The sequence below is a fragment of the Mauremys mutica genome, chromosome 14, assembly GCF_020497125.1.
Source record: "Mauremys mutica isolate MM-2020 ecotype Southern chromosome 14, ASM2049712v1, whole genome shotgun sequence".
NCBI classification, from domain to species: Eukaryota; Metazoa; Chordata; order Testudines; family Geoemydidae; genus Mauremys; species Mauremys mutica.
The window spans coordinates 33,690,002-33,702,268 of NC_059085.1; the positions used below are offsets into that span (position 1 = coordinate 33,690,002).

General features: G+C 40.6%; 1 protein-coding gene across 3 annotated transcripts in view; it reads right to left on the reverse strand.

The window, feature by feature from the left end:
• The window catches only part of ADAMTS18 (ADAM metallopeptidase with thrombospondin type 1 motif 18), a 99,551-nt gene that overhangs the window by 45,006 nt on the left and 42,278 nt on the right, over positions 1-12,267 (reverse strand). For all 3 annotated transcript variants that reach the window (XM_044987846.1, XM_044987845.1, XM_044987847.1), the window contains 8 exons: positions 12,049-12,248; positions 11,443-11,526; positions 10,422-10,581; positions 9,325-9,430; positions 4,517-4,654; positions 3,006-3,159; positions 1,843-1,938; positions 678-826 (listed from right to left, as the gene is read on the reverse strand). In XM_044987846.1, coding sequence (XP_044843781.1) covers positions 678-826; positions 1,843-1,938; positions 3,006-3,159; positions 4,517-4,654; positions 9,325-9,430; positions 10,422-10,581; positions 11,443-11,526; positions 12,049-12,248 — 1,087 coding nt within the window. The remainder of the gene's footprint in view (positions 1-677; positions 827-1,842; positions 1,939-3,005; positions 3,160-4,516; positions 4,655-9,324; positions 9,431-10,421; positions 10,582-11,442; positions 11,527-12,048; positions 12,249-12,267) is intronic.

The following is a 12,267-nucleotide window of genomic DNA, read 5'->3' on the forward strand; positions in this document are numbered from 1 at the left end:
CGAGAGGTCCACCGGCGCCGCGGGACCGGCGACCGGCAGAGTGCCCCCCGCAGCGTGCCACCCTGCTTGGGGTGGCGGAAATCCTAGAGCCGCCCCTGTCTATAGGCCAATGTAATCTTTGCCTTTTGGACAGAAATGCCAATTAAGGTACACATTAGTGAAAGTTGCGAAGGCAGTGTGGGAGCATGTACGCTATATATATATATATATATATATATATATATACACACACACACACACATATTACAGTAAAATGTATAGATTAAAATAGACATTAGAGCTACTTTAAAAATACAGCTGGTCAAAACATTGGATTTTTTTTTGCCAAAATGTTGTCCCTTTTTTATTCTAAATATTTTGCTATGTTTCAACCAGTTCTATTTAAAACTAAGTCAGGCCTGATCAAAAACCCACTGATGTCAATGGGTGTCTATTCACTTATGTCAGTGGGCTTTAGACAGGCCCTTCGTTCCTGATATCGGAATATCCTCCCTCTTTCAGAGCTCTCCATCCCAATGATTTGTAACTGACTACTCACAGTGTACTGTGGAGCTTTCTGAGAGGCTCAGAAGCAGTTACCCCCATGTGAATTTGCGACAAAATCTACTCTTTCCCCTTTTTTGTTACCTCAGAAATAATGGTTATAAAAACAATACCTTTCCACATCAGTGTCTTACTTTGGGTTATTGCAGTGTCTCTCTTGATAGGTGACTCCACCTCCACAGGTCCGAGAACACTTGGACCACTCGGACCACGCAGCCCACTGGCCATTAACAGGCTTGGGTCCATGATCTCCATATCTGACACATTGGCCTCTTCGACACCACTGTCAAAAGAATGTCAACAAATGTCCCATCACAGCTGGTGCTACCTAGTAGGCTGCTGAGAAGAAAAGACCCAGGTGCCAATCCTGCCATCACTTAAGCATTCATTTAACTCTATAGAAATTAGCAGTCCCATTGAATTCAATGGGATGGCTCACAGAAGTGTTAGCAGAATTGGGGCCCTGGGTAGTAACAAGATAAATAAGATGACATGTACAAAGAAAGCTCTAGCACTTGTCTAGCTTTGAGTCTAGCGTTGAAATGACTGAGGACCACATTTTAAAAAGTGGTCTCTAATACTGAGTGCTTCAATTTTGGATGGCCAACTTCAGATACTCTATGTCTGATTTTCAGAAGTGACGAGTACCAAAAATTCCAGCTGATGTTAACAGCTGCTGTTGGTGTTGAGCACCTCTAAATCAGCCCCGGACATTCAGAGCTGGGCATATAAAAATTAGAGGCCATTTTCCCCTCTAGCTATTAATTTACTATTATTGCAATAAGAGAAAGGGGAAAATGAAGAAAAATATTCAAATATAGCAAGGAAACAAATCAGGCTCTTGAAAATTACAATATCTAATACAAATTACATGTTACAGTAAAATAAAATATCAGTAATTATTGACAGGTTTAGTCTTTAAGGTGCCACAAGTACTCCTGTTTTTTTTAGTAATTATTGAATCACACGCACCAATAGCAACGATTATTATTATCTCTCATACTTGCAATTACAGTGTCATGGTAAAGCAAATGAACATATCCTCAGACTCCTTCCAATAGGCTGATCAATAAAGATAATACATCTATAGACTATGGGCCAAATTTATTCCTGGCATAAGCAGATACAGTAAAATATATGCTGCTTCTGCCAGACCTGAATTTGCAGCCTTGCTCTAACTCCTATTAAAAGCATTCTATTTTTTTTCCAATGACTTAAATGAGAGTTGGATCAGGCCCTTGGTCCACTGTATTCTAATATAAGTTAGAACACTGTAGCTCCACTAATTAAGTAACTTACCATACTTATGCCACAAGCTGTCCCTTCCGCTGCTGGCATGAACTTGGTCTCACATCTATGACCTACTTTATGACACCAGAGTGATTTGCATATATCCTAGAAAAAAATCAGAGAATTCCCCCATTGTATGCTGATGTCTAGAAGTTTTCCTTGAGTGACACTTCATCAAAGCATTCCTTTGCTAGCACAAAAGCCCTATGAATTAGACCCATTTCTGAACAAAGAAGAACTAGTTCTACATTTTATAGCATAGTGATACATGCTGGTCTACTGACTTCATATTTCTAGAACATTTTCAAGTTTGGTTTTCTGATTATTTTCTTGTCTTTTCAAGGCGAGATTATAAAAGAATCAAATAGCTATTAAAACTCCAAGGGCAGAACATGAACAACTCTACAGGCCCTCTAAAAATGTGGAGGGAAACAATTTTCTTGAAGCACACTGTGTATAAAAAATTGTTGTCACCTGGCAAAATGCTGGTTAACATAAAATAATCCCAAATGTTGCAGCATAGCCATAATAATAATAATAATAATAATGAATAATAACAACACATCGTCACAATGACCATATTGTGATTTTAACAGAACACCTTTCTTAAAGAAATCGAAGGGGCCGGAACAGCCACCTACATAAATAATGGGTTAATATGACTACATCCTACATCAAAAAGCTAAGGATGGAAAGCTGCATTTTTATTACTCTGAAATAATCTTCTCAAGACAAGCTATATTGTGCCAGGCCTTTTTGCAAATGCATAAGGACTGAAGGAGCATATAAAATCTTCCTTTCCTTATACTCTCTGACACAATTGGAGCACTTAGTTTCCCCTGAGTTGTAGCCATACCACCCTGGTCACTGGAGAAAAGAGCATGCTGTAGCATCCTAATGAATGGAGAAGCTTGTGCATTCAGCCTGGGCTTTTTGCAGATCCTGGAAAGATTTTGCATCTCAGAGGCACAGTCCCTTCTGAAGCTCCCTCTGGGGTCATGAAACTCCCTAACAGGCGAGAGCCTTCAGAGCATATGACAAGCATGACAAGCAATTTCAGGTTTAGAAATAATCCAGACCTTGTTGCTCATTGTACTCCTTGCACTCATTTATAGAACATTACAGTCTTCTAATGTCAGTTCTAACTTTGTCAAAAAGATATTAACAGGTACCTTCACAAAACTGAGGTTGCATAGTTTTGCTTTCATTCCAAATTGCCATTTGCACTGGGTATCAGCATCATAGATCTGCCCTGGCAGTTTATCAGGGTATTTATATTGTCCTGTTTGTTTAGGTTCATCAATCAGGCAAGCAGCTTGAGCTGTACTATAATGAGAACATATATTTATTAATCCTGATGTTGAGCTTTTTAATCAAAAAGACTTTTATTTGCTACAGAACAGCAAAAACACATGCTATTGCATACAGTACCTTTCACGAGCATTGTAGGCATGCACTGAATGAGAATACTTGCTGCAGAAGCCAAGAGATGTTGACTTCTTGTTGGTAGCCTGACCTGCAAAGTTTTAAGAAGCAGGAATTCCCAGGCTCTAGGATTATGGTAATATTAGATGTAAATGGTGTCAATTTCCTATTCTCCCTTCCTTATGCGAGTGTAACCAAGAGCAAGGAGATCTCCCTAGACTATGCTTTCCAGAAGCGGACCACAGGATCTGATGCAGAACCCACATGTGCAGTGTCTCATTTCTGCATTTTCTTCATGTGAAAGGCCATACAAAAAGTCCACAGAGTTTTAGTTGAGAGACCAATCAGCATTGTGTGGTTTTGGCTGATTGTGCACGTTAAAGCCAAAATTGCATATTATTATCCATCATTCTTCCTCCTTAGTGCTTGTAGTTCCATGAGTATGGAAGGTCAATCTACCTACAATTTGCTTTCCAGCTATGCGTCTGTTGGGCCATACTAAATGCTTGAATGCCCCAAAGTGGATTAATAATTTTCCTATAGAAATATTACTGTGGCAGAGAAAATCACTCCAAATTCTGTCATCTTTCCTTTCCCCTAGTCAGGTAAACCAGTTTGGTATCTAAGTGTCCACTCCTATATTCAATGGCAATGTGTGCATATTATGCCATTATGGGGTTCATGTAATAAAAGCAAGAACTTATGTTGCAGATATTGCAATTCTGGTGATCGTAAATGCTAAAACTAAAGGCTGCTCTTTTATCAGCATACATGGTTTGTACCAATGTGCTAGGGAAATAATGGGATACCATTTTTTTCAGCAGCTCTGTAATATATGCTTATTGAAGGCATGACAATCAGCTATGACTAGGTCAGGAAAAAATCCACAAATATTCATTCATTTCCCCTGTCAGTACCCCTTTTATAATCACTTTTCACTAATATTCTAATAAACCTGTTTGACAAGAACGTTTGGGGAAAGAACGAAATGCCAGTGAATATTGCAGCATATTCACAGAGGATGAAATTCATTCCTATGAAGACAGCCAGCACAAAGGCCCGTAGTACCACTTATGTCCCACACAAACCAAAGTTTGTGGGCTCATCTGGTACATTGGTTTTGTATTGGCCTTTTCCACAGAGATGAAATCCACACCAAAGTAAAATTTTAATGTCTAATCATGAGTATTTGCACAAGAAAGCCAATTTTAAGAGTTGCCACCCTCCTCTGGAAGATCCTGACTTATATCTGACCTACCTGAGGAATTTATTGAGATACTGCCTGCTGCATACAGACCAGGAAAACACCCCATTGTTTCCTGTAAGCGTGGGAGACATAATGTTACCTTCGGCTTTTCTACAGGGATTTCCTTCTCCATCGTGAATCATGCCAAAGCTAGAGAGAGAACCACAAATGAGTGGGGCTTTTAGGGGGAAAGAAACGCTGTTATTTTATAGCAGTAATTCTATCAACAAAGTCCACCAGTCAGAAATAAATGAACACAACAATGGTCACTAGTCAAACCCAGGTTAATAGAGATTGAAATTTATTCTTGGAGTACACTACATGGAACTGGACAAAGAAGGTTGAATTTCAGGGCAAATCTAGTTTGGCGAGGCAACAGGGGTTCAGGAACATAAATCAACCCCGCAGGCGGCCAGTACACAAACACCAGAACATCATCATGTAACATCAGTGTCTCAGACTGCTTAATAAAGTTCTCTTTCCTGCACATCAGTTTGCTAATGAAACAATTATCATCTACCAGCTGTTTGGTGGCCCATGCGAAATAAGGTGGTGGGCTCATTCCTCTGCTCAGAGGAGATTTTTTTTTTCCTCAGACCGAAGAACCTACTGCAATTGCTAAACAAATGCAACACAACTGATGTGGACTGAGTTATGGTAGTGGCGAATCGAACTCTCATTCACAAGTGGACATGTTAAATCTGCAGCACAAATCCATGGGTGCAGTACTGGCCCCACTGAATTCAATAGCAAAATTCCCACTAACTGGGGCCAGACTTTCACCCCATATGTCTCTTTTCAGCTTACAAGACTGTGAATCTTCACAGTCTATTTATAGAGAACCTTCATCCTGCCACTCTAATTTGAGGGGGTAACCAAACATATTCAACTACAGTCAAATATGAACCAGCATGCAACAGAGGCAGTGTGTCTAGTGGATAGAGCACTGGACTGGGGGTCAGGAGGCCTGTTCTATTTAGGTATGTCTACACTACGTTGTAAACTCGAGTCTGGGAATTTACTTGCATGTGCATACTACATTGTAAACTTGGGCTTACAATTGCTGGATTCAGGTCTCATGGCGGTGCTAATGCATCCATACTGCAAAATGACAGGACTTGGACCGGAGTCACAGCAGAACTTGGGCTCTGACTCATGCCCCCAGCAGGGTCCTAGCACCCAGGCCCTGAGTGCTTGCTAACCTGAGTCAGACTGATTTGTGCATGGATGGAAGGGAGGCTTAGGCTCAAATCTGAGTCAGAGCCCAGGCTTAGAGTGCCTCTGCCACTGACCCGATCTGGGACCTTGGGCGATTCACTTCTCCTTTCATTGTCCTGCTTTCCCATTCCTCCCATAGTACATCTTGTCTGTTTAGACTGTAAGGGAGTGTCTCTTACTAGATGTTTTGCCAGATGTCTAGGCAATAGTGTCCTGATTTGAATAGGGTAGGTACTACCCCCTATAAATAATAATAAAACATCCATTAAAATGTTAAATGTGGAATTTATGGCTACACAAAAGTTAACAGATTCAGAACTTTCTCTATTTATTTTATATACTGTACATCTGAGAATTTCAGTGTGTTTTGAATAGAAATCTCATGGTCTCCTACTTCAGTTGGTGCATTGGTGGTTTTGAGCATGTAACGTGTGTGTGCAGGGGAGGGAGGGAGGACTAGATGCTCAGCTGCTGGAAATCAGTGTAGGCCCACCATACTGCTTCCACCAGCTGAGGATCTGGCCCTGCTGAGAAATACTGTTCACTCAGCAAATGGACAAAAAATCCCAGTTGAGTAAATATTTTATTAATAGCAGAATAAAAATTTAGTTCACTTGCTTTGCAGCCAAAGAATCCACAGATTTAATGCTCAATGACACAATAGACCATAGACTCCCCAAAGAGCTATTAAACGCTCAGGTAAAAACATAGGCTACTATTGTTATACATTTTTATGGTCTTCTTTAAATAGTTTTTCTCAAGGAGCCAGTGTGATCTACCAAGTATGTAAAACACATAGTAAGAAATCCTTAGTTTAGTATTTTCACAATAAACCTCAACAACTTCAGAACAATCACACCAGTTTATCAGATAGACACTGTGTGCTTTAATGAATCCAGTATTTATAGTCAGGATCATTAGGTATTAGAAAAGCAGCAGGTTTTGGACAGAGATCTGAACTTTCCCCAAGAGACTGGAGGTTCACTGTGGAGAGAGGAGCAAAACCGAAGTTCAGACCTAGATCTGGGTCAGTACTTTCCCCTAATTTCAATGGGACCGAGATCGAGGGAGAGGGGTGGATCAGATAAGTGACTTGAAAAGACTCTGAATGCATGAGGGACTGTGCTGACTCCTATGAACGCGTACTGGTCTGTCATGTGAGCAATACTTTGAAATGACCGGAAATTACAGACGTTCCCAGGGGGTATCGTTTGCTTTTTTGCTCTCAGTAGTCTTGAATAATGGAAATTTGCATATAAAACCTATGTTAAAATAAATGAAGATTCTTGCTTTAAACCATTATAAACTGGGGATTACAGGGTCAGATCCTCAGCTACATTTGTGCTTTGCACTTCTCTAGCAGTACAAACCTGCCCTAAAGTTAATGAATCCCGCTACAGGAGTATTCTCCCTGTACAGGATAGGGAAATTCCATTGCATTGGTCAATCATATGTAAAGGATCATATTCTGTTCTTACATAATCTCATTCAGCCCCATTTCACAGAGTGATACAGGCCACTCATTCCTATAATGCACAGCTTTGCAAGTTATGCGCAATGCATGCCCATGAGCAAAACTAAACTAGATACACTTTTTCATTTACAGATGTTTTTCCTACCTGTGAATCACCATTTCACAAATGCAAATCTTTAGAGTGTGCTTGGAGCTGTTAATTAAACTGTGATTGCATTAGTAGTAACATTGATTTTCAGAAGGAAGTAATATTAATATTTAATTTAATATTGCCTAATATTAAAGTCCATTGCATTTATATGATGAAATCTTGTATTTGTTTCAAATGCACTTTCCTGCCTAGTATTGCTACCTGACTGTTAATAAGATCATCAGGCAATACTTCTAAGGATCGTGTGCTTCCACGCACCATTGCTGCCAAATTCTGCTTTTCCCATACAAAGCTCTTTCAGGAACACAAGCTTGGATGAATGACAGCAGGGAAATTTTCTACCTGTTACTGCAGAGTAAAGATGGCAATCTTTCCAGGATGCTAGATTTATTTAGCTTGGAAAGACATCCTTCCTGTCAGGATGCAGAAATACAGAAGTAAATCAAAGAGAAGCCAAAGAATATAAGGATTAGAAAAGCAGTAGAGATGACAAGCAAAACTTAACAGCTACAAATATATTATTTAAAAGAGAACGAAGATAACAAACAAGAAGGAAAGAGAATTAAGATAGGAGAAGAATAATTCTAGAAGAGCATGCCATGGGCCTAATTCTCCTCTCACATTTGTGAATATCAGGAGTGACTCTACTGAAGGCAATAGAGTTGTGCTGATGTAAGTGAGAAGAATCAGGCCCTATATATTTTACTTATTTGGTCCCATTGAAATCACTGGCAAAACTCCCACTGACTTCATTAAGAGACGGATTATTCCCTAATTCCTTGTTTCCCTTCAGATGTACAGAAACCTGTGAAACGGCCGCTCATGTAGACATTAGGTCATAGTGTATGCTGTAGAGTATATTTATACAATGAAAACTGAATGGCCCCAGTTCAGTCATGCAGAATCATAGGGATTCATGTAACAACTGAACAGCAGAATCCAGTAGCGCTGTCATTGACAAAGAAAAAGTTCTGAATAGATGCTCTATGTCAACATCTAAGAGAATAGAAGATCAATGGCAGGCACCTAATGTTAGTGGCAGAAGATCAACAGATCTTAGAAAAATGGGAAGAATTACTACTATAGAAATCAAAGTCCGGTGGAAATACCTGCAAGAAGGTGACAAGTGGCCTGGGAACGTCTATAAAGACCTTCCACCAAATCATCCCCTAAATGGGGAGGAGTAAGATGCAAAGGAGGATGGTAGGGAAATTGCTTCTAATGGGTCAGAGACGATCCAATCACACACAAAGGGGCTGTTCCTCCACACTGCTGTCTGCTGTGTCCCTTCCTTCTCTGGCAAGACCCAGGCAGTCAATCCTCCACCGGGACAAGATCTCCCTCCCTGGGGGAGTATACTCATGCTGTACAGTTACTTCAGGTAACTCAGGCAAGATTCACTTTGGCACAGCTATCAACTAGAATAGCCACAACAAGCGGGAAGAACAGCATCATGGGCATCAGTTCCTCCACTTACCACTCCAGGATACTCCCCTCACATCCCAGGGAGCCCTAATTCTTACTCAATAGAGGAGATTCCATAGAATCCTACAGAGGTAAGAACAGTGACATGGAAGTGGCATTGATCCCCCCTTTTGTGTTCTGGTGGCAAGATATGCCACAGTAGGGTCTCCTCAACTCATGGCAGCTGAGTGGATGATCATGATTTAGACTTACAGTGATTACAACATATGACATCTATTGTATTCTAACAGGATACACATATAAAATGGGAATAGAATCCAGGAGTTCTAACAGTCCCCTGTTCTAGCCACACGGCCCCTCTCTGTAAATGATCTATAGAATTTTTCAGTGGGGTATCAGCTTTTTCATAATCGCAGCAGACATTCAATTTCCATTCATTGATATGTTTATCTATAATATAGATACAGGAGGAAAAGATTTATCTATAATATATATAAACTTATTTCTCTATAATATATATAGGGGGAAGGACTCACGATAAAAATAGCTTACTTGTGTCCGGATTCATGGGCAATAGTAAAAGCCAAGCCAAGCCCTGTATCTTCATTGATGGTACAGCTACGGTATTTACTGCACATGCCACTAATAGGGGCAAAGCCTGGGGGAGGGGGAAAGGCAGAAGAGATGTTATTTCAAATACTGTAAGATACATACATCTCATTGTGATGGATATGCTTCGTGAGTACATGCTTATTTTGGTGTGTGGGGAAAGTTCCGTTCATGGTGCACCAGGAATTGTAGGCAGAGCTACATTTAACAAAAAAAGGGAGTTGTGTATAGAGATGTGCACACATGGGCCTATACACACATCTATATATGCACACACTGGGCCCGATCCAGAAGGAATTAATTCCGCAGGTGCTGGCCTACACAGGTTTTAACTCGGGCTCATTTTTAGCACATGTGACTCAACGTCAGTCAAGTCAGCTGAGAAAGCCATTTAAAAGGGGACAGCTCCTTTCTGAAGGTCACTCCCTTTCTCAAGGGAGAACAAAGAAGGACCATGTAGCCCAGATGTATTTTTGAAATGCAAAATGAGATCAGTGATGGAGAAAATTCCCTGAATGCAGTGGAGATCCTAAAAGATGTCTTCTGTGGCCAAAATACTGGCAATTTGTTTGTTTTTTTTTTAATTTAAAAGTTTTTAAAATACTCTTATATAGAGCTTTTCAGTAGATCTCAAAGCATTTCACAGTCTTTAATGGGTTTATTCTCCTAGCACCTCTGTGAAGTAGGGAAGTGCATTTAGCCTCTCTGTGCCCAAGTATTCTAGATGTAAAATGGGAATTCTCCCCATTTTAGAGATGGGGAACTTGAGCACGGTGAGACTAAAGACACGCTCAAGGTCACACAAAAAGTCTGTGGCAGGGCAGGGATCTGAACATGATTCTCCCAAGTCCTAGGCTAGTTCCCTAATGGCTGGACCATCCTTCCTCTCACTAACATCTTACTTTCCACCTTGACTATTCCTTTACCACATCTTCAAACATTCTCATTAGCCACAATACTGGGATTGTCTTTTTTTTTAATAATCAAGATGCTGTCAGTTGACATTCATCAGTTTTGCAGAGCGTATTTTCTTACCATACCTAAAGTGTCACAGGGTTCATTTTTCCAAGAGCAGATATCAAATCCTGTAAGCAAGATGGCATGGTCGTGACGCTTTCCGTTCTTTCCAACCAGAGCAGATTGCCACTGACAAAAGCTATTTAATGACTGGTCCGCGTGATGGTTGATCATTAATCCACCCTACAGATATTTCATAGACACAGAAATAAGATGCTTCTACCGGCAGCTGAGGAAGGTGATTGAAGGAAGAAGAACTGGGATCGGGGGAAGGGGAATTACTTTAGTTAGTTATATGACCAGATGTGAAGAAATGTCATCCCTCCATTTCCTATGTCACTATGTATTTGACACACCTGCCTGACATGACTATTTCAAGTCAATCAATCAATCATAACTATAAAATGAAGCTGAAGAAACAGGCCCAGGGATATTTTCAGGCACAGATGGAGATTAGGTGCCCAATTCCCAAAGACTTTCAATAGGAGCTGGACACCTAACTGTGTCTTTGAAAATCCCCCACAGTATTTCAATAGCAAGAGGTGATTCATAAACTGTTTTAAACTTTAATTGCAAAGTAAATGATTTAAGGGTTTGGCTTCCCCTTTTGGAAATCATTTCACTTGTGAATTTGTGCCCATTTCGGTTTTCACTGGGTAATATGCATGAGGTACAAGTGTCTTTGATCTCTTGATTTGGTTTTCTTGATAAAAATATGCCCTAGATGAAGAACTACTAAAGGCAACAGCCCTTATAAAATACTTGGGGATTCCATAGTAATGGTCAGAAACACTGAAGGGTAAAGGGGGAATTAATTAAACTCCTGGTTCTATTATTAAAAAAAAACTAGGAGCAGTGAAATATGGAAAATGTAACATCAAGGGTTCTGGTGACATCATAAAATCTCACACTTGACCCTTGTGGTTTATAATGTTATGACAAGCCCTCAGTGGAATTTCCTTTGCATAGCATGAGCTTGTCCATATATTCCCTGTGAACAATGTCAGATACACTCTGCTACAAAAGAACAACACCACCACTTACAGGCTCTTGTTCCAAAAGAAGAAGGCTCACAACAATGATGTTTATGTCACTTCCGATTGTTCCATCTTTAAAAAGACTAGAAACCTGCATGAATATGTAAGAGAGGGTAATAAATAAATACATCTGTAATAAAAATAGACTAAAGATAATTAATGGGTTATCATGACCCAACTTTCGATGACAGTCAAGAGCAGGGTTACTCAAACAGGGGTCGCCGCTTCTGTAGGGAAAGCCCCTGGCGGGCCGGGCCGGTGTGTTTACCTGCCTCGTCCGCAGGTCCGGCCGATCGCGGCTCCCACTGGCTGCGGTTTGCTGCTCCAGGCCAATGAGAGCTGCTGGAAGCGGCGGCCAGTATGTCACTTGGCCCACACTGCTTCCAGCAACTCCCATTGGCCCGGAGCAGGGATTTCTAGGCTGGTACATGTGGACTTGCAAAAATGGATTTAACAAGCCGAGTTTTTAGTATTGCCAACTTTTGTGATTTTATCACAAGTCTCACCAAGTTGGGAGTTTTTCTTAAAGTCCCTGCTCCTGGTTGTCTTGTAGGTTTTCCACAGCTGTAGATGAGTACAAAACCAATGGCACTTCAGTTACACCAGCTCTTACCATGTTCATAACTGTTAAGATATACGTGGTTACATTGTCCTTCCCATGCTTCTCCAACATTTTTTTATCCGCCACAACAAGCGTTTCAACATTCAGACTTCCACTTTTCTGCGTTTTAACAGCTGATCTTTTGAACCTTGCTGAACTTCCATATTCATCCGATAGGATGTATGCATCCTCTGTGGGTGGCTTAGGTGTGTCTAAAGAGAAACAGAACAC